This window comes from Syngnathus acus, chromosome 6, assembly GCF_901709675.1.
Source record: "Syngnathus acus chromosome 6, fSynAcu1.2, whole genome shotgun sequence".
NCBI classification, from domain to species: domain Eukaryota; kingdom Metazoa; phylum Chordata; class Actinopteri; order Syngnathiformes; family Syngnathidae; genus Syngnathus; species Syngnathus acus.
The window spans coordinates 5,906,679-5,930,301 of record NC_051092.1 but is presented as its reverse complement, the minus strand read 5'-3'; the positions used below and the strand labels follow the sequence as shown (position 1 = coordinate 5,930,301).

Genomic DNA, 23,623 nt, shown 5'->3' with positions numbered 1-23,623 from the left:
GTACAGGCAAGACTTTTTAAAGTACAAATTTGGTGCAAATAAAAAAAGAGGGAAAAAAAACATGATGGAGAACCAAAACACGTGACAAAGATGGAAATTATGCGTGGGATTGTTTGGGATGGAAAGAAGAGTGGGAAGAGAGAAATAAGCTTCTCATTCTGTTCTCCAGTAGAGATCGAGGCCGAGCGTATTGTATTTCACGGGGAATTGAAGCTGATGGGACGATACGACTGCTTTTGTTTTAATTTGTAACCCAATGCTGGAGCCGTCTGAGTCGTAAGTACTTCTAATTTGTTTCAGACTAATTCATCATGGCCATGAGTTTGGAATTTACCATGATAGGGCAATTGGGAGAGCTCAGTAGCACACCAGTGGAAAACACAAACACCACACATCCGTACGCTCATAAAATAAAAAATGAAAAAAAATCATCAAAATGGGCGTATAATGAACTTAAATCTAGAAATTAAAATCCCCAAGTGGTGACAACGTTACAAAATGGTTACAAACTTTTGAATCGTCTGTGGATTACTCTGCAAAGCAAACAAATGAGCATGTTGATCACGCAACTCCCGCAGTTGTACAATTGAATTATTAGGATGAGTATACCAAATTACATGAGATACAGTTAATCCAAACACTGAATAAAAGTAAAAAAAAAAGTCAAAAGTACTGAATCTGTACCAAGTACTGAAATCATAAGCTGGCACCAACGAGAGTCTAACGTGTATGCCATAAGGGTAAATAATAGACAAGAAAGGATCAAGGATTTACAAGGATCCCCAAAATTGATGCCCCCACCCAACATGCTCTTTTTTCTTCTTCTAAGTAATAGGGACAGAAGCAGAAACCACCAAAATGACATGCTGAGTTATTGTACCTCGAAATGTACTGAGTGTGCATTTTTCGATGATCGTATCTCATACTTGAGAAGCATTGTGGTCTTATAGAATCAACTTTAAGAATTGCTGGTCCATCCTGGAAATTGTCAAATAGAACATTTGAAACTTGCATATACATATATATATGACATGTCAATCTGTTTCTCATCAACAAAAACTGGAATTTAAAAAAAATCTTTTTTGCTGTGTTTTGCCTTTAAGAAGTGTGCTCGAGTTATGCACCGCTGAGCCGTCACAATGTCTTCATCTTGGGGTCTTGCGGTCTCTCAAGAGAATGTAACAATAACAGCACATTTTTGAATATGTCAGATGTGACAACATCCAACATGAACCTCAACAGCAGTCGATACGAGATCGGCGGTTCCTCCTAAACAGTACGTGCTGAATTTCCCCATTGACGGGCTAATAACGGCTTATAATAATATATCATGAGAACTGAAACACAAGAGAGTTGAACCAAGACTTGATACTGGAGGATATAAACGGCAAAAATATTTGATTAATATCATATAGCCAGCATTTCAGTTATTAGTCAATTAGACAGTGATCTATAAATCCGCAGAGATGAAGATTTATTCAACGTCAAGACATTTCCTCGGCTGCCATTTTAACTGTCAACGCAGTTCTCCATCTATCAGTCAGGCCTTTCCGCTACAGCTTGGTGGAGAGCGTTGCCTTAAGCCCCATCAGCCGGAGGAGAGTCTTTGAGCCACAGTCTAAGCCCGGACCCTGGTCCCCTCATGAATATTAACTAGCCTTGAGCCTGGCTTTAATCTGCCTGATCCTCGCACTGCTGCTGCTGAGACGATAGCGAATCTAATTATTTGGTCTGATATTAACCCCCCGCTCCCACAGCCCCAGCACACACGCATACATCTCCACAACGTCCAACAGCACGTCTTGGCTCTTCCAACATTCAAACATGTATTGCGGCACAAACACACACTGAACTGAACTCGGAGCCACCTTCACTTACTAAAGTCAATTCCTGCATCACATTTGTAAGCACACTCAAGCTCGCACGTCTCCACCAACCCCCTCCACCTCTAGCACAGCCTACGACACTCTCTCCTTATCAGGCCCCAAAACACCCTCCTCCTTTGCTGATAAAACTTGAATGCAAATGATGCCAGGCTGATTTCATTTCTTCATTTTCTTCCTCCATTCTCTTGTTCACTATCAGAATGCCTCCTTGCTCTCTATCCTTTTCTCGCTCAATCCGTACGAAACTGGAAGATGACGAAAGCGGGGACGAGAACTTTCCTTGAACAAAACCAAAGAGACTTCTTCGTTTCATATTGGCATGTTCCACGTGTACTCGCCTCGATTATTGTACAAACGAGATGCATTTGAAATATGTGACTTTGATGCGGTTGTCGGCTTCCTGATAATTATCGGACCATACAGGACAAGCGGTGTTGATTTCTTTTCTGCAATGGTTTGGCCTTTTCTTCTAAGACTTCCAGTTCCATGATTTTAAATTTTGGTTTGTGCTTGTGGTTCTCAAGTAGATATTTCATGTTGACAACAGAGTAGTCGAGATCATTTTCATAGCTGTTGCCAAACCCGCTAAAGCGAACATGTAGGTACAGTAATTTAGCGCCTGCTATTTGGGATTGCAGTGTTACTCTCCAGCTCCTCTGGAAGTCTCAATATGAAAAGATTTTATCATCATCTTTTAACAAGTGTTACTGATGCAGTTGTCTGAATCCAAAATTGGAATGCGTCGGTTCCAAAAAAAAAAAAGTGGCAGATAAGGGTATATGCAACTTGCTTTCCATAAAACCCAGAAAGGAGTGATGGACCAACATTTACATGAATGTTTTGTGTTGATGAGTATGGTTCAGTTAGTGATTACATGTGACTAGAGACGGCTTGGATATGTTTGACAGCTGTTATGACAAGCACAACATGAAATCTCCACCGAAAAATTCCAATCGTCAAAATGAAGCTTTGTATCTAGAATGACTTCTAATTCCCTGTACCCAGAGGCATTTCCGATGCTACATGCTCTGGACCAAAGACAAAACAATTTGGACAAGCGTCAAGACTCTTGCTTTGTAGGCACGTCTATGCACTTGGCAAAGGTTCTTTTTACTTCTGTCGTTGTCGCAGTTCTTTTTTCAATTCCCACTTGCAGTTTGCGTATTTGTTTGCAATGTGATACATTTCCCAGAGTCAACCATATTTCAACATCATTAAAAAAAAAATATTTCTCAAAGGTGAAGGTACAGTGTTGACTAATTAATATTCAAACTTGAGGTTGGAAGCATTTTCCTGAATTTATTTCCCATTTTGAAGCATTTTGGTGTTTCTTTCGCCGGGAATCCTATTCCTATCCCAACCATTGTTCATTCATTCACTCACTCCTTCACAAAACCAATCACTCCATCCTCTGATTTTTCTACTTCCTCCCATCTCCCCTTTCACTGTCTCTCCTATGAAGCCTTCTCCCATTCTCTTCCTCTCTCAAACTCCCGTTCGTCCCCTTCATCTCCATCAGAGCGCTTTTTTTCTCTCTTCCACCTCTTGCTACAGGAAATAGTCTCCTTCCCTATCCAGGGGGTTACAGGGTTGTACTCACTGTCCCAAACAAAGAGGTCACTGTGTGAATCCTCCAAAAACACAAAGAAGAAAAGGAAGGCAGATAAAAATCTGAAACCTACTCCCACTTCTCCCATCCAAATACACACTCTGGCACAAAACACACGCAAAATACACACTTAAGTTCTTTTGCTTCGATTCTCTTTTGCAGTCGAAATGGAAGAAGAATTTCCTTTCATGGACAAGATTTGAATTTGAACGCATAGCTTGGAAAAATTCTGAGTCAAGTTGGATTGGCTGCAAGGAAATGACATGCAAATATAAACTTGTGATAGTTTGACAAGAGATTGGAAAATGAGGCCCTCTTGGAGAGCGAGCTCCTGAACAGCCAAAGATGAGAGCGAGATAGAAAATGGAGGAGGCAGGCTTAACGCTTGCATTTGCTTTCCTCCTCCACCGGGCAGGAGCCGATGCAGATGACAGCGGGATGCAGATACCGGAATCTTCCTCTTTTATATCCTCAGACATCTCAACATTCCTTCTTTCACGTGATACGTCTGCTTGCATAGTTTGTTCCAATTAACAGCCTTTTTTTTTTTCTCTTTAGGTTCTCCTTGGTGTGTCTGGCTAACTTCAGTCGGTAGGAGTGGTTTTATTTTCTCCAGATGTTTTCTTTCTCCTCTTTCCAATCATCGCCATCTCAGTTTTCCTCTCTTCAAACAGACAGCCAAAGTCAAGCTGTGGTTTTACAGGTTGTCCCGGCCCAAGATTACTTTTGTAACTTGGTCCTGAGCGTTTCAATTTAAAATCAGAAGGCAATGATTGTTTCTCCTTGGGAAGAGCACTGGATGGATCCTTGACTGCAATGTTTTCATGCTCTCTGAGTTTCTTTGAGCCACTAGCCAAAAGGTGAACAGACCAATTTGGTTTTCATTAGCTAAAAATATTAAAACAACTTAGCGAAAGTAGCAAGGGCAAAACTTGGAAAATAATATGCGATTACTACTTTGGATGCCCGTTTCTCGCTGTTCTGTTCCTTCAAAGAATCTAACTGCTGCATCTCTTCTGGGGGGCATCACAGAAGGTGTCTCACCATAAACATCGATTTGTCATCTTATGAAGGAGCATAATTTTAATTAACATTCTAATTTGATGGGCGGAGGAGACAGACGGCTAGAGAGGAAAAACTGCTGATGAGTCCAGATAAAGGCAAAGATGGAAATCAGTACATAAACAAATTGGCTCAGATGAAGAAAAAAAAAAAAAGAGAAAGAAAGAAGACCGCTCTTGGGAGGATAAGGAGGTGATCACCTTCACGTGTCCTTCCAGCACAGGAAGTGATGATGAAGAAGTGGAGGGATGAGGAAAGTAGTGGAGGTAGAGAGAAGCAGAGATAGAGAGAGTGGGAAGAGACTACCCCAAAAGTGTTTGAAAAGCCGTGGGTGGCGCGCCTTATCGCCCAAGTTCTCCTGGAGAGATTATTGGGGGATTAGTGCGAACGCTTGTTTCTAAAACATGATGAAAAGACGTTTGCGCGTGATAACGTTTTGAACTCCACTACTCTGCTCCTTCTAGGATCGTGCCTTGAGGCTGCCTTTCCAAGAAAGACAGGATTGGTGCGATGCGTGAGCCTTTGGGAAGTGATGACGGAGAGAGAACAATAGGAATGATGTTGTACACGGGCGTTTCGAGACTTTGCTTGTCAACTCAAGAATGAACGGATGAATTTCTGCGCAGATTATTGCATTGCCGCATCATCACTTTTAGCCATCTCGATTCAAAACAAAGCTGAAACTTTGGTCCAATGACACGCATCTCTACTATCAGTTAATTAAAGCTGGATCCAATCAAAAAAAAGACACCATTTAAAATCAGATTTGTTACATATGATCCAATCAGATGAGTGGCTCACCGTGGGGTTGCCATGGGAGTCTTGCCAAGGAGGACCTGGTTGTTCGCTCAACCAGAAACGGGAGGAATCAGCAGCCATGTGATCAGTCCATCAGTAAACATTATCATAGCCCTGTTCGCAACTCCACCGGCCATATCAGCTCGAATATGTTTAAATAGATAAATGGTTTTACGCCTTTTTCTCAAGAGATGCAAATGGGGGGATTTCCATATGACACAGGCCAGTTAACACATTGCTAATCTAATGAAGGAGATCTGTTTCTTAGCTCACTGCTACCCGCATGATAACGAGCACATATAGCGGCTGCTCACACCAACACTCACAAACAGCAGCAAATCCATATATTGATTAAGATTAAAAAAATACGTCATATGTATCTGCGTGGAGCATCTTCACTTGAACTTAAACATACTGCTGCTCACACAAAATTTCTTCCCGTCCGGGTAGTGTTGCTAAGTAGACCTCCTACTGAACTGATAGGTTATCTTGCTGGGCCAAATACGAAACAAATTTGTTGACGGATAAGTTGAGAGGGGAAGAGAAGTGCCAGAAGGGGCATCATGGGCTGGGGTGTGCCAATCATTCCTAGAAATGGGGGGGGGCAAGGTCTGGAGTTTTGGCTGAGGAATAGGGAAGATAGGTAGAATATAATAAATCGATTTGAAAGAAAGATGATTAGACTGATCTGTGACTCAATAATGTTTAAAACTAGATTGAGAGGAAGCAATTCCCAAACAGGAAGCTGGACAACGCAGGTACATAAAAACGTAGCATCAGTGAAAAATAAAGTCAAGACTGGATGCTTACAAAACGCATGCACACACTGAAAACAGTTTTATATTTGTCAATGTTCTTGCTATGAATGTCGACATACAAGTAACTTGTAATCTAACTTGGTTACGTTTAAAATAATCAGTAAACTAATTTGGTTTCAAAGCATGAACTCAGTAAACAAGTTACTTTTTTTTCCAGATAACCATGGCAACACTGCTCCTCTGTCATTAGTTAAATCGAAGTGTTTTCTTTCACACAGTACTATTAAAAGTCATTTATTGATTTATTTTACACTTTTATTATAGTTTAAATACTTAATAAATGTGTTTTCTGATGAAAAAAGATTATCAAGTTGAAAGTGGGGAAAAATGTGGATGACTCAGTAGTAGACCAGTGTTTTGGAATACATTACAAACAACTTGAGAACAACTGAATAAAAAAAATTCCCAGGTTGCTTAACATGTGCACATCTCTCTTTTTTAGCATAGCCCTGACCTCTGCTGACCCAGGTAGGGATGGAGTGATAGTCAGATGAGGGGGAGGATACAGAAAGAAGCGGAGAAACAGGAGGAATGTGAGATTGCGACGGCTATCGCCAACAGATACTGAAGGGCCGACTCCTCACTCCTTCAGTCCACTAGGACGGATGGGAGGAGGTGAGGATAGAAGGGAAGCATAAAATGAGGTAGAGGGAAAAGCATGAGTATTAAAGGCTGAGTTTTAAATACTTATCATACAAATACAAGCCTTCAAGGACAGACTACAGGACAAATAGGACAGTGGGAAGGGAGACGAACAAAAGGTGATGGGTGATCAAATGCACGCGCACACACACACACACACTATCTGTATGCTTCCTGATAAATAAAATCTTAGAAATGAGAGACTATCAAATAGAAATCAATCATTGGGGTTTGCTGTCCAGGAGGATGGCGCCAAACGGAGATAAAAGACAGGCGGATGTCTGGGGCAGGAAGGGAGGAGAGGTAAATGACCGGCTTTAACTAGAGAAAGCCTCAGTCAAAAAGTGAACTAGGCACTGGCTGACTGACCAGTTGGTATTTAACATGATACTCTGTGAGCATGTTTAACAGTTTTCACTCCGTACCAGGAAGCCTCATCCGGCATGAGCTTCGTATGATTAGATGGACTTGCACATGATGCAAAATAACAGATAGGGCTCCATCCGGTCCCACACACACACACACGCATGCACGCACGCACATCTGACCCGTGACCATCCACCTCTCAAATTCAAACCACTTCTCCTGTACTTCACCTTGGAGGAAGTCTCAACCGAGTGTGTGTTTCCGAAAACCACAACATACAAATTCTGTCCCAATGACAGAATGATCTGATGTAGAGTGTGAAGAACAGGCTGAGAGGAAAAGCATATGGCTATATTGCAAAATAAAAAAATAAAAAAATCACCCAGCCATACGATGCATACAAGTTGCCGAAATGCTTTCACTACTACTACTACAAAAATGTCATTATTGTTTCACAAACTGGTTAAATGTTCTGCAAAGTAGCCTGATAAATATCCCTAGGCAGTCTAAAAAAAAACACCTAAATCCAACCTACGATTTAAAGGAAAATATCAAGCAAGGCTCCAGAACCCAAACCAAAGCGGAAAGCAACTGGATATTAAATAATCTCCATTGGCAAATTCAATGTCATGCGTTTGGTCAGGCATACACAGAGAGACAATCGGGTTATTGTTGTCGTCCTGAAGTTGCCCCTTCCCGACCAAAGACATCAAACGCCCAGCTGTTTTATGTCTTATAAAACCGTCCCAATAAGATTATCCTTCTGCCTGAGGTGTGTTAATTTGGGATTTCTCCTGATAATTGGGACCAAAAGGCATGGTACTACAATCAAAAAAAGAAAGCTGACTACTCGAGCCGTTTGACTCCGCGGCCTTTCATGTGACGGAATGAAGCCAAACAAAGAAGCGCTCGGACAGAGGAACAAAGACGCAGCGGTAAAAGTCGATTTTTGTATAAAAGCGGGTTCCCCAGATGCCAAGTAGTATTTTCCAAAGCAAGTCTTTTCTTGCTGACCTCATTTTCAATGCTCTGCCTCTGGTCTCTTTGTGGTAATGTTTGGGTGACCTCAGTGTGTATTCAGGAACTTCTATTCCTCAATTATCAGAGATTTCATGTGACACTTGATTATCGGAGCAGAGCACACATCCAATACAACCAAAATTGTTAGCACGAGGACTCCCCAGATTTTGAAATGACCAAACCTACCAGCTGTTATTTTGCCAACCTGCGCTCTGTTGCGCTCTGACAGTGACATCGCCTAAAAGCAGCGGTAAATGAAATCACAGTGCCTTTGGGCTCAGATAACAAGCAATCACAGTGTATGTACCAGATCTACTCAGGTGGTCAGATCGGCTCAGGGGCCTGCGCCTGTTGATGACATCACGCTATATGATTGCGTAGAAGACAGTACAGTGACTGACGTTGGTCTGTTTTGCACATATGGAATTGTAGTTTGTCAGAGAAAACAAACATTTTGCAAAGAAAACTATTACTTTTAAAAACAATGTGCATTTTATTTTGGTGATTGATTTATTGATGTTTTTGCTATTTTAAAAGGAGTTCGTGAAATTTGTAATGAGGTTCTTTAGTGTCGTGTGAATTGTATGTTAAATGTTTTGAGTCAGTGGTGGAGATCAATGTCTTTGATTTCAAACATAAATATTGGAACTGATTGGTCCAATAAGTGAGTGAGTGAGTGAGTGAGTGAGTGAGTGAGTGAGTGAGTGAGTGAGTGAGTGAGTAAATAAAGAAATAAAGAAATAAAGAAATAAACAAACCCAGACAGTTCAACACGAATAAAATTATCTACAGAATCAAATTGCTTTACAGACATGGAAAAAAATTAAATCTATATTGCCAATATGTTCCCACTATTAATATAACAGTGTAATTTGATTGAAAAGAAAACAGGAACACATCCTGACTCTTAATTTATTGAGGCACAATATTACTTATAATATTAGTACTTCGTATTACAAGTTTGTAATGTTGCAGTATTATTCTATCATTACTCTCTGTATTTCAATGTGAATGACGTGCATACGGAAAACAGATAACAGGCCCCTGAGCCGATCTGACCACCCGAGTAATCTGGTAACAACAGCTCACACGTTTTCTGGGTTTGGTCATGTGACGAACATTTTCGACTTACCTTCCCCTTTAAGAGTTAAACAATTAGAATAAACAAATTCACTGCAGCCTTTCTGTTTGTACTGTATCATATTTGAATTTCACATTAATAACATAATATATTTGGACCTTCATGGTTCGAGTCGTTACCTCCGATGCACCATCATCTGCACTGCAGTCTGACTGGAGGCTTCCAGGGTAGGGTCCCCAAACTGTGTCTGTATGGAGCTCCCTGCGAGCGACGACCTTTCTTCCACTGCCTTCTTTACTGAGCTCCAGCTCATCTGTCATGGGAAGAACATCAGCATTACATTAGCATCAGTGACATTATAAGTATACGCATTTAAATAAGCATTAATACCATTGTGGTTTACTTCCATGTAGAAAATTCTTATTGTTATGTGGAGGTTCTTGTGGGAGTTTTAATGATCGCATTTATTGTGAAATGAATACTTTGGACATAATATCTGTGAGTTGCTGGATTACTGAACACATCCCTGTCACATTAGCACGTGAGGGGTTTTGAAAAACAAATAAGGCATTCGACTTGAACTTGACTTGAACCCTTGGAGCTGTAACACCAGCAGCACACTGACCAAACAGTCTGTGGCTCATCAGCAGGGGGCGTTTGACGTGAGCTGAGCAGCTTGACTTCTGGCTCAGTTCAGCAGCTTCTTTTTGTGTATTTCCTCTATGTGATAACTAGAAGGATGGCAGTGACAGCTGCGGTCGGAGCACAGTGCATCCCAGACAGATAGTGGGCTGTGGGAGTGGTCTGTACTTTCGAGAAGTTCCAGCAGATCTGAAGATTTGTGACCAGCGGAGTCGGAGGGTCCCTTCAGTGGAAAATCTCTCTCATTATGGTCATTTCATATTTCTCTGATGAAAAAACATCCAAATTCAGCCTCACCTTCCTCTTCTTATTCTGCCTTTTTTCATCCATGGTTCAGGAGACTGTTTCAGGGGGTCGGTCTAAAGTGTTGGGCCTGATAAGAGTGTTTGTCTAACACTCTCCATGTCAAAACACTCATCTATCTTCTCTGTATCTATCCCCACCAGAGAACAACGGACAGACGCTGATAAAATGTCTTTCCCACAGTTGGTGGGGGGAGGAGGGGGGGGGGGTTGGTGCAGGGATGGGAGGGGGCAGATTTATGAGGAGGTCCATAAGCATGGTTTGAGAAGGAAAATTATGTTATAATGTATGAAAAGCTCAGCTAATTATGTGCAGCAGTGGTTAAATACTCTGAAAGATAACACTTTCTCTTTAATTGACAATAAAAACTGCATACTGACAACTGTATGGATTATGAAAATCAAGCGCCTGAAAATGTAAAGCTGTCTCCTTCATGTGCCCTCTCACCCAATGTACCAGTCATGGTCAGTACAATAAGCAGTTCTACTTTTTATTCTGTCACTCTGCTGCATATGACAACATCAACCTTTTGTACTTAGATTTGTGCTGGCGGTGTATTTTTTAGTATGCTCTAAAGACGACCAAAAAAAAAAAAACCTGGCCTAAAGTTGAGTATCATAAACATCAGATATCCGTTCCATGTCAAGAGCCTACCCAAAATGACTCCTATAGTCAGCCTAACCTGCTCACATCACTGTCTTAAGTCCAATGTCCGTCCAGGCGCTTATATTCCAGTGGACGGTCTATTTGGCCACTGTGACCCTCCTTATCACAGCAGTCCATCAATGCCCAGCCTGTTTTTGTGTTATTGGCTGATCCTCACCACACAGGAGTCTTATCAAGCTGACCAGCTCCATTGACCCTTATTGTGAAATTGGGCTAGAATTTGAGCTCAGTGAGCCAACACAGATATCAATTTATAAACAAGAGCTTGTCAGTTGTTACGGCTGAATACACACCTTACTTTCATCGTGTGTGGAAACAGATCTTCCTGTGCTTCCATGCATATATCCACAGGTTCATCAAACTAGCCAATAGTTGTTTGGGAATATGTAAATATTACAATATACATTTGTTTTCCATTGATACAGGGATTCAGTGCTAAAAAGTTGAGGAATACTACCAAGTGAAACCTTGAAGGTGAAGGCCCCCAAAAGTGACACATTTTGAAGTACAACCAAATACTTCTTGGAATACATACGTCAAAGGCCAAATTTTGTGCGGTATCAAGAGTGACCTCAACATTTTATTTCATATTTTACCATTTATTTGGTTCAAAATATAACTTAGCTGAAAGCATAATGGACTGACTAATATGAACATGACCAAACAAGCTAGTCAAATGAAAAGATGAATTTCACAACCAAATGTGTTGACGCCGCAGACTGACGAAGCAACCACACAGCTTAAGAAGTGTTTAAATGATTCCTATAGATACACAGACAACTTGTTAATTCCAGCAATATCTAAAAAAATCATCAAGTGTCATCAAAGTTGGCTAACATCCCTTTGTACTGAAATGTTAACAATTAGTACCGGCACAATTTAAAAAGCTTTAATAATTGTCTAGAACAAAATAATGACCTTAATATTATTTCTAATGGGAAAATTGTTTTAAAATGAACAAACTTGAAGTCAACTGGTTCTATTTGATGTTTAAAGGTAGAATTTGTTAAGAAAAACGGTCAGTGAGTTCAAATAATATTTACTCATAGTTTAACAAGGATCGAGAAAATCAAATATCCAGTAAGAGCTGTATTGTGCTGTATTGTGTTTTTATGATACACAATATTGATACATTTTCTCCAGATGATATGAGACTCTTGGTATCAATATAAGTTGAAATACTGAATTTGGTTTTCTTGGAAATCTGTGCTCCACAAAGAGGCGCTCTGTTCAACCAACCATGTCCCTAGTTTAAAGGTCAGACATTACCAACCAATCAGAAGATGAAAAGAAACAATAACTTGAAATCACTTCTTCACGAAATGTGTTCTTCTATTTTTGCACATTTTAATAAATATATGAATTGAAGTCCCCACCTCTGTTACTTTAAAAAAAAAAAAAATCAAGATTATAAATTTAATGCAGACAATTCTAAGGACAAAAATAGAAATGTGAAGATTTGAAGGCACATATGACCAGGAGATTCGATCTAAGCCAATGCCAACAAAGCCCCCAAAAGGCTACAATCCTGCAGAATAATTAAAAAAAAACTTTTCTGTATTTCATATTAACAATCACTGTTATCATTGTTCAGCTGATTAAACCACAAATCAATGTACATAGTGAATAAATAAATGCAAATGATGGAACCAAGTAGGTTAATTAAAGCAGCATAATCAAATGTAGATTATGTCCCTGTCAAGGAGGTCCGCTTAATAAAAGACTCTTTTCGGATGGTTTGAACACCTCCACTAATGACTACGTTTTGCTAATCCCAACAGGTTTACTGTGTTTGCAGGGATACCATGAGGCCTGCAAAAATCTTAATCCCTTTTAATTACCCCCCTTGCTCACCATAGACCTGAGCAATCACCTGACAGTCCTTATCAATATGACTGCATGCTACCCTCACTGCACTGTATGATACTATCCCCATAAACGGTACACAAACTGTGCGCAGCTGACACACTATTTCTCTGTCATTGCTTGATGACCCATTCAAAAAAAGAACAGACACACAAGACAGCATGGGCTTGTTATCAATATAAAACAGCTCTGCTACAATGTAAAAAAAAACATCTCGCACACACACGCACACGCACACACACGGCGTTATCAATATGGATGCTCCAGCAGCCACTGTAGCACCCAGGTCTGCGCTGAGCCAACACAATAAAACAATCAGTCTGCTATTAATTTAAACAAATGACGCGATTAACTATGATTTGGGGGTTGGAAAGAGCTGGGGACATTACCATTGTGTGAAGGAAATCCTGGAAGATGGGATCTTGAGTGGACTTCCTGAGCAGCACCTTTGCATTATTTTTGTTGTTATAACGTTAACCATTCCATCTTTGTCAGGGGATGATGATGATGATGACTTACAGATTCACTGTATGTTTGAAAGATTCATGAACGGCTAGTTCCAAATCATACATTGGAATTGTTTACAATCATGTCAGTAACTTCTCTTACTGTGACTTAAATATTTTACTCCAAATAGGAATTTCCAGTGTGAATTTATCAAATAATAATAAAAAATGATGTAAGGATATTATCTTATACATATATACAATCTATCTGACTCTTTTGCGCTATATTCTGACTGTCTGATGTATGCACACTTGCTCCATTTTTGCTCCTCTTATTTATTATGTTATTTGTTTATTTATTATTTATTCATCACTCTTATTTATTCATTGTTTGTGCCTTCTTGTTTTTATTTTTTGTGTTGTTTACTTGTATGTATATTGTGTACTATGTCGTCACCGTGGGATAGTGGGAACGTAATTTCGATCTCTTTGTGTGTCTTGGCATGTGAAGAAATTGACAATAAAGCAGACTTTGACTTTGAATCGTTAAACTGATTATAAATATCATCATCTTTTGAAAAAATTATAAGAACGTAAGTTTTTATAACTTATTATTGGTGTTTCCAAGGAAAAAAAAAAGCAACTTGCAAATGGAATGCAATCACTACTTATCTACTACTATGTGTGGAAACTGTCCATGACTCTGTGTAGAAATAGAAACTGCAGTCTTACCCAAAGGCTAAAACCATTTCCATCTTAAGAGGCCTGTAAATGAACATTTCGTTTCTTTCTGAAACATGTTAGTGTGAGAGTAAATTGGGACAAATTCTGTTTTTATACTAACATTAACTCTCATCTTTTTAATTGAATATTAGCCAATATGCTTTGACCAACCACTCTGTCAAATGCAGATGACCAAAAAGACACTGAAGGCTTTGCAAGTCTATCTCACAATACACATCTTTACTAAATGACAGCTTACAAAGTAATGAGTCTCACAAAGGAGCAACCCCACACTGATTTTTTCCTCTATTCCAGCTAATTGATTAGAAAGGACTATTGTTGATATCAAATGAGAAGATCACGGCAGAGCTATTGATTTTTTGACACGGTACAACAGGAAATCTTTATCAAGGTGCTGCTCCGACCCCTCACTAATAGTTTTGGGTTAAACTATGTGGATTTTCACAGAAAATCCCGACCCGTCCTTCTCTCTCGTTTTCTTACACTCACACTAAGAAATTAATATAGTAATGAGGTAAATTTAGACAAAGAAATAGCATTAACATTTTCATTATGCCTGCTACTGTCAGTTTGTCCTGAACTCAACAGTCCGCTTGCAATTCTGAGGAGCTCAAGTTAGATAAATATAGTTAACAATATGTATAAAAAGGTGAGCCCAAGTATATCTGGCCGGAATCTCAATTTAGCATGCCAACTCAGGCTCCTTCCTTACCAGAAGGATGACATTCCGCACGCCTAGAGCCAAGGTTCCAAATTTTGGCCACCACCCAGCTCAAATTGCATCCAACCACATTTGGTGAGCCCTTGGAAAGTGGCATTTACATTGCCTTTCTGGACTGTGCCAGGACAGGCCTCATGTGTACAGGGCTCAGCCACCAGGCACTCACCATTGAGCCCGACCTCCAGGTCTGGTTCCAAAGGGAGGGGGTGGGAAGTTGATTGGGTATGGGTTATAGTCCAATTCTATTTGTGATCAAAGACGTTTCTGAGTCATGCTTGCTTGGTCCCTCACTAAGGAACGTTTTGCCACATTAAACAAAATCGTGTTGCAAAAAAGTGAACAAGAGCACATAAATCAGCCATTTCAGAAATCGTTTTGAAAATGATGACAGAAAAAAAACATTTTGCAGGAGCAAAGAAAATCCATCAATTGTGGTTTCAATGTTTAACAGTAAATTAGCTTGACTAAAAACATTAAAAATGTGTTGACTGTCATGCCAATGTATGTCACAACGCGTGTGAGCCAATACATAATCTGTTCAATTTAACGCAGATTGATCCATGCCCTAAATTCACTTTTTTCCATTTATGTCAAAATGGTACTATATTGAATCCCCATGACACCACTTAACACTGCTAAAAGAGGCTTTTAAAGCTTACAAAAGTATTCCAATACATGATGTTTGTATTAGTTCTAACTCTCATGGCAATTTTGTTCTATAAAAGAGCATCATCGGAAAAAACAAGAAAGGTCTAATTGCTTTTCGTTTTCTCCTCGTTATTCTCTCATCATGATCTTCCACGTTGCAGCCGAGAGTCCAGCAGGATGAGCTCAGTGGCAGATACGCATTTCTGGGATAGGCATCTACTGCTCAGGACCACGCAATCATTTCCATTTTACCCTCTGTTGCACAGTCAAGATAAGACACCTGCGTAGCCTCGCTAATCAGATGAGCTTCAACAGAACTTTATCATTGACATTTACCACTGTTTACCCAACTAATTTCTCTTAACTGCACTGCTGAACTTTTATCTACAAAATACATACACTACCAGAAAAGAGCAAGAAGCAAACATGCAAATTCACAAATATGCAAAGAAAGATAAAATGAAAGAGGCAACAAAAACTAAAAGCATTTTTATTCAGAAGAGGAAGGAAGTGAAGACGGACCAAGTTACCTTGCTGCCACTGACATTAAGCAGAAAAAAAAAATATTTGTGTTCATATCAACTGCTGGTGAGATGTTGTTTGACAGCAGCAACACCAACTATTCTTTGACCTTGTTGTGTGGGCCATGAGATGGCGTGGGAAGAAAATCCCATTATCAACCACAATATCACATTTGAAATCTGTTGATGAAAGATGCGCTGGCACATTTTAGTATGTTGTTACCAATAGGTAAGCTTGTTACTTGTGTGCCATTGGATACAGACTTTAACATACACTATATCACAGAAACTCAAAATGAAGCACTCCACAGTAGGCTATTTCAGTGTAGAAGGGAAAAAGTCACGCTTAATTTAGGTCAAAATTAAGGAAATGTAATTGGATTGTCAATCCGTACAATAGTCTGGTACTGAAAGATTGATTACAATTAGTACTCCACAAATCCACAAAAGGCGATTCGATACGGTTTTCGATATGTGGGTTGTGAAATGATTTAAAGACTGTTTGATTTCAAAGTGGAGCCATTTGATTTGGTTCAACTCAGTGGGATTGCTTTTGACATTCTTTTTGGCTCAGCTGAAGAGGGTTTGACGAAATTAATTTTTGTGTTGTAATTTTTCATATGCTGGAATTAATTTATTAGTACTGTAAAAGTTCCATTTCCTTCCAAGATATCGCTCTCCAATAAAATACAATTTAATATCGACGTCGATATAGTCCAAAGTGGAACGATTAGATACGGTTTGATTCAATGCACTCACATCTTAAAAAAAAAAGTTTGCCAGTTCAAAGCATTTTTTCTTTTTATGCCCCTAATTATAATCCATCCATCCAATCATTATAATATAAAGTATCATCATTTAATGACATGACGTATGGATGCCAAAAATAACTTTACTATTGTGGTTTTTCACATGCTGGTGATGTGCACATTAGTTTACAATATTGCCTTTCAGTTTATAAATTAACTGCACGGCCGAGCCAATTAGTTAAGACGGCAATATCTGTCTTGATCAACAGTAAGCGCTGTAGTATGGGCAATTACATAGCACACGCACACACACTTAACCCTAACAAAACTAAAAAAGACAGACTCGTGAACAGACTAAATGTTGTATTTACGTATGTGATATTATTTTAAGAAAATAATCTATGTGTATCTGCCCCACGTCCCCAAATCCTGCTTCTTAGATTAATTGAAGAATCTAAATTGGCCATAGGTGTGAAAGGGTTTCTGGTAGAGTGTACCTCTCGCCCGAAGGTAGCTGCCAGCTTGCTGATAACAGATGCTCGTAATTTGCAGCATGAATGTCCATCTTTACAGCCCACTTTTCCGAGTTGCTAGCTTTGAGTCCGTGATGTCGTCTTTGAACCTTTTCTCTTCAAACCCGTTAATAATGAGTCAGTCATTGTTACTGAGTCAGAAATGCTAATAGGTTCTTTCAAGTAGCGTCACTCTTGTGACTTGGGTGAAGAGTAAATCAGCTGTGAAACTTTGAATCGGAGCGATCAAGACAATGTAAGTCCCTCCAAGCATGTGTTTTAGGATTTCAGCCAGTCGCTAAATCACACCCTGGCCTCCATTTTCATCAGCCATCCCTTTTTGTTCAGCTGTAGCCTGTCACAAATTGAAAGTGACGACCTTCTAGAAACTATCCCTGATAATCACATAAATTAATTAGAAAATGTTACTTGACATTCTCCAAGCACAGACAGAACGAGGGGGGAAAAAGATTGAGGCAAAGCCACAAAATTAATTGTATGCTATGTGACTCTGATAATTAATTCATGTCTGCTTTAAAAACTCCTTCTGGCATTCAATGAAAAAGGATGTTTCAATCAAACCAGTATCGGCAGCGGTCAGGAAAGGAAGCATAGAAAACTTAAAGAGTGACAGACTCGCTCGACATGCTCAGGGTCATTTAGAGGTTCAACAATTAAATAGAAGCAACCAGAAAGGGAAGAAAGAACAAACGAAGACAACATGAGAGGGACCCTTAAAGACAGACCGTGTTCATATCTAGAAAGAGTGCAAAGATACTGTGGACAAAAGCCTCTAGTGCTTTAATGGTGGCTCAGAAGTTTTGATTTTGAAGAGGAGAAGATTTTAGAGTTTGGATGATTATTGCAATTATTCTTTGAAGGCATTGACGCGCCGATCTTCAGTGAGATCGATTCATATAGCGCAGCAACCGTGAATGAATGTTTTTGCCTACAAAAGTAATACATTTGAAAACAAGAACGTATAGAATATATCATTTCAAAATCACATCATGTTGCCTTATCGTTGAATCGTTCGCACCTCTGGTTGGGTATGTCATTCCATGTGGAATTTTAAATGCCGATTTGTATTTGATTAACTGACAGAGCAAAGGCAAGTATGGGGCCAAGTAGTTATGCCACTGCGGCACAATCTCATCGCTCTTCAACGCCTCGCGCGTGTCTTTGTTAGCCAGGCGGAGATCTTCGCTGCAATTGTTCTTCATTTGTACTCAAGTGGTTTGATATTCATTGATTTATTCACATTGTTTGAATCACTCAATTATATTAATCGATTTGAAATTTGTATAAAAAATAAAATAAATGCCTATCACCCATAATAGTAAATTATTTTTTATATAAAATGAAATATATAAATAATCTTATGCTAGAGGAGCTTCACTTGTTAATTTAAAGGGCCGCAGCTGAGTGTTGTGATGATATAAAGTTCGGAGGTCCCCCCGCTCTCTGGATGCCACAGAAACATCAAAGATGATGAGCAAATTGTGTCTTGGGAAAGGATGAGGTGAGTGACACCTCACAGACAAGCTGGAGAGAGATGTTGGAGAGAAGAGAGCACCATTTGTCAGTCATATCAGGAAAGGCATGGGCTGCAGCCAAGAGGAATACAGAACATGGTTTAACAGCTGAAATGGCCAGAAATGAACTTTGACCAGAAAGACTCGATTTTCTCTTATGCATGTCTATGGTGTAAACTGAATGAAAAGTCAAAGATAGAATTTTCTACATGGCCGTGTGATTCGATGTCGACCAGTCCAGTTAATACCTCGCTTCTCACCCATAGTAAGCTGAGTTAGGCAACAGTTCACCTGTGCCTCGACTGGAGAGGTGTTTTAAAGAATGGAATCTTTTATATCAATTTTAAGATGACTAGATCTTATGGCAATAATTGAGGGTTGTGTGGCTAAGAAGGGTATGAACTTTATTTGCAATTAAGTATCAAGAAAATGATTAACCTCAATTCAAATGGATCAGAATTGGGGTTTCTGGTCACAAAATGATGTTAAGATCACGGGAACATGGAAGATTTCCTCAAACACTCCACGAGGCATTTACCACTATGTATTATGAACATTTGTTCAAGGCCAAAATACCATCTGGATGTGCCGATTGTAGATTACTGCTTGGCTGCAACGAGCACCTGTGCTTTCTTTAGTCTCAACTAGTTTGAAAACAAGAACATCGGCGATAAGTAAGTGTGATAAATCCACTAAGACCTCTCGTGCATACGTTCTCACAGGGCAGTACGACACTGATATCAATCCAGATGTCCAGAACATGTCCAAAAAAATAAAGAAAGGATTTGATCAAATAATCTATTCATTTGAATCGCAGAATTATGATGGCCAATTATGACCATAGAACAACAATGTTTTAGTACTTATGACACTGAGCAACAAAAGCCTGCATACATGACGGGTAGGCTAAAATGTTGGCAGCCACTCATTAAAAAAAGAAAGAAAGCCTGCAATGGTCACTGAAATGTTTTCAAACTGATGAAAGAAAATATACTAATGATAATATTGCATTGCCTTTTTTTCTAGTTCAACAGAATTATTAAACAACATAGTCATGGACAAAACTGATACTGATGATAATGATGGTAAGTTGGTAACCTTGACTAAATATTTTCCTGCCAACCTTTCTTTTACCAAACATTGACATTTGAAATTGCAAATCACAGAAGTAGCCATTGTGGGTTTTCAATCTTGAAGGGGAAACTTACTGACAATTTTGCCAAGCCAAACTTCCCCATCTCCTTCAAGTATGACCCATACTGACAAGACAAGCCCTCTGGTGGTGTGACAGCCAATCAGCATCCTGTGCCATTTCGACTGACATCTCAAATTGACAGCGAGCAGAGTGGTACCCTTCACCTGAGATGCAAGTGAGTCTGCTGGTTGGAGATATGGTGCAAGGAGACAGTCGGAGCCCAGTAACCTCCACGTTTGCAAGAGATGGATGGATGTGGGTCAGCTCAACTCTCATGCAGCTCACGGTTATTCTGGAACTGCACTCTTTTCCAGTATACTTGAGTTTTGGTCCTTCCACAAAAATACTTGAAAACAAAAGGAAGATGAACCAAGAAAAAGTATATCTATTTTAAAAAAAAAATCTTAAAATCAATCTTAAAATGTTCCTTTTTCTGTTCGTTCCAACTCTCTACAAAAATTTCGAGGATGGCTATGATAAAAGAGAATATTAAATTGACAGCCAAGCTGAAATGTGATCTACTTAAGGTACTTCATTTAACAGCAGCATCGAGACAAATGATATCTCCCTCAGCCTTCCAACTCTGAACCCGAGCCACTTCCCATCGTTCACCTCTAATTTCGCTATCTGAATTGGCCCTCTTAAATCTCTCACCCCTCATCTGTGCCTCTCATTGATCTTTAATCCCTCACCCATTTAAACCCCTCATTATCTCTGCGCTCTAACTCAATATTCTTTATTCCTCACCGTTTCTATAAGGGCCACGCTCCCTCACCTTCACCTCACCTGTCCCTTTAAAGGGAAAGTACCACGGAAAATGTACTGTATATCAATAAATGGGTGTCATCGAGTGCGAAAACATAAAAAAAAAAAAAATCTATTGCCTGAAATGTGTCTGTGAGCACATTCACTGCATTTTCAATGAATTCGACGGCTTGGGTGATGAAGTGCTGCCGAAAGGAAATAAAGCTCGCACCGTTTATCGGGGCTCGGGTGCATTTTGCGTTTGCAAGGCTCAACAAGTAATCGACCCCAAGCGTTGCCTATAGTTGTCTTGGCAACAAATGGTCATGAAAGCTGTACTTGGCTTTAGCTCTGCAGCTGAGGGCCTCATTTTTGTAAGGCAAAAGAGGATGTAAAGTATCATTGACTGTGACAAATGGAATGTATCCTCATGTGCCCATATACAGCACGGAACTATATACAGTATGATAATGCAATTTCCACAGGACCTAGTAAATATTACTCGTGCTTATTAAAGTAGCTAGCGGAATCCTGGTAATTTAAAACCCTGTGCTGAGATGGATAAGTGCCAAGCTGGACGATATGTCTTACTTGGCTGACTTGCTTGCATAGTTGACACTTTCAAAGGCTGTTTATCTTTAAAGGGCCCCGTGAGGCTATTCTTTGCTATCCTTGCGACACATCATGAAATTGGAAAACTAAAATGTGTTAATAAAATGACAGGTATTATCATACTACAAGTATAATAGAATGGCAGATATTGTTATAGTCATGATTTCATAAATAACAAATTTCAAACAAATCTAAGGTCTATCATAATGGTAAAAGTTGAATATTTTATTTTGTGAAATTGTGCAAATGTACGTTTCGTCAGCGGTGTAGATTTGCCCCATCAATGACGATGGCTTCTCATATTCAAATCTATAATGACAAGCGGAAACTGGGAATAGCAGTTTGACCTCACAGGTTTGTACCACAGACATCAAGGTTATCGTTTTTATGAGAGCTTGTGAATTTGATCATTCATCACTGTGTTGTTCATCAGCTTGCAATTGTATAGTAAGGACATAAAGCACTTGTCTTTGGCCACTGACAATGGCGTTAGAAGGCAAGCAAGTGGGGAGACTGCCAGGCAGCCAGCTAGCAAACGACAAGGGATTACTGTGACACCATTTGCATATCAAGAAGTTAAAGCTGCGAGGGAGAAAATATCGAACCGTCAAGCCTGCAAGGTCATTCGAAAGATAGTTTTTTTCCCCCTTCACTTCATCATTTATTTTGCATATCATGCAATATGGACAAACTGTAGATTAAAAATGGCAGCTTTAGCAAATCATATCATTCCTGATAGGAAGCGGCTCCCACCTAGACCTTTCTTAAGGCACCTCGCTGCCAGTGCGCGATCAAAATGGCACGAGAACACACACACGCAGATACACACACAGTGCCGCAGCGGGCAGATGTCATCTTGATTGTTTCACAATAGAGTACACATCCGAGAAGTGAAAATTGCTGGACTCACTAATCCATTCTGAATTATCACTACTTTAATTTATGTATTTTATTATATCGGCAGAGGCCACTAAGTCATTGTCTTGTTTCTCACTCTGCAGCAAGTAATCATGAAAAGAAAATTGTTGACGACAGTCTAAAATTAATATAAGCAGTTTAGAGTACCACAAACAACAGTGTCGAATATATTGAATGAAAAAGGCTTTCCAGTGATCAAATAATATTTGTATGTAACAAAAGGAGATCATTAATTATAAAGAAATTAAAAATGTCCCTGAGCACTGGCAACGGCAGTTGGATAAATTAAGAGACATCATATGGTTACAGTAGAAAGGGCAAATACAAGATTGCTATTCAAGAACGTTAAAATAAACTGAATTGATGCACGAAGGAAGTGGGGAAAACACACAAACCTTAGGTGGATGCCAAATAAGGAATGGGAGTCTGTGTGGCAGTGAACGAGGAAAAACAACTGTTTTAAGAGAGCTCCAGCTGGCTGCATTATGCCGTAATTGACTGCTGTTCTTGCGTGAGATAAACAAAAACTCGCCAATCTGTATATGATTGCATTTCAGTGCATTGGAACACGGCGGTAGGTATACTTTATTAGAAAATGCCATTCCTTAGAAATAGTGACTGCAATAAAAGGACATTTGTTGTCCAGTGCCTTTAAGTGGAACCTTCAAGTGGAACTTCCAAAGCGGAACGCTTCTGAAATTGCACGGTTCGTATTTTGATATAATGGAATTCAGTATAATTCAGTCGGACGTCCATTTTAGTCTTTATATGTGGCGTCTTAGCTGACACGCAAATACAATTAACTCCTTCTGCAGGTTCACCACAGAATTATTGAGTAAAGAATCATTCATTTAACACGAAGATGTTCACAGTTTTCTCGACATTTGCATGACAGCGAAGATTGTCGAAAAGCGAATCCTCTCCCCTCACCACTTTTGTTACTTTGCAGTCAACACAGTTGTGTTCATGCACTTGTGGTTTAAAATACGACATAAAATGGCAACGACTCAATTTCCATTTGGGGAAAAAATACCCTCCATGATCATATCAGAGGTCAACCGGTGTCTAGAGGAGAGTGGATTCAACTCTATAATGTTCACATTAGTAGTTATTAATAAGTTAACGGGCTATAAACATTGTGACAGCGCATTAAAGGTTGTTAATGTTGACACTCCCGAGCGACTCGACACAGAGTAAACGGCAAACCACCATAAGATTAAACACTAGGAACTTCTCGTCCCTAAAGCCAGTGTCTACAATCAACAAGAGTGAGAAACGAGCGGAATGCCAACACTCCCAGGGGAGATAAAACCCTGTTTACTTCCATTCTAGCCAATACACACTTTCTCTCTCATGCGCTTATGGGAAGTGTCTGATACATGATGAGCATTTTGTATGGACAAGAGTACAATTGGCTGGTGGCACTTATCCACAATGACGGGCCAGATGAGAGGAAGAGAAGAAAAGAAGCAGCGAAGGAAAGACGGGTTGGCGGAGTTGTTGGCCAGCCAGTGATGGA

At 39.6% G+C, this 23,623-nt stretch overlaps 1 protein-coding gene across 2 annotated transcripts in view; it reads right to left on the bottom strand.

Moving 5' to 3' along the window:
- The window catches only part of zfpm1 (zinc finger protein, FOG family member 1), a 75,630-nt gene that overhangs the window by 8,180 nt on the left and 43,827 nt on the right, over positions 1–23,623 (bottom strand). For both annotated transcript variants that reach the window (XM_037254649.1, XM_037254650.1), the window contains exon 4: positions 9,462–9,595. In XM_037254649.1, coding sequence (XP_037110544.1) covers positions 9,462–9,595 — 134 coding nt within the window. The remainder of the gene's footprint in view (positions 1–9,461; positions 9,596–23,623) is intronic.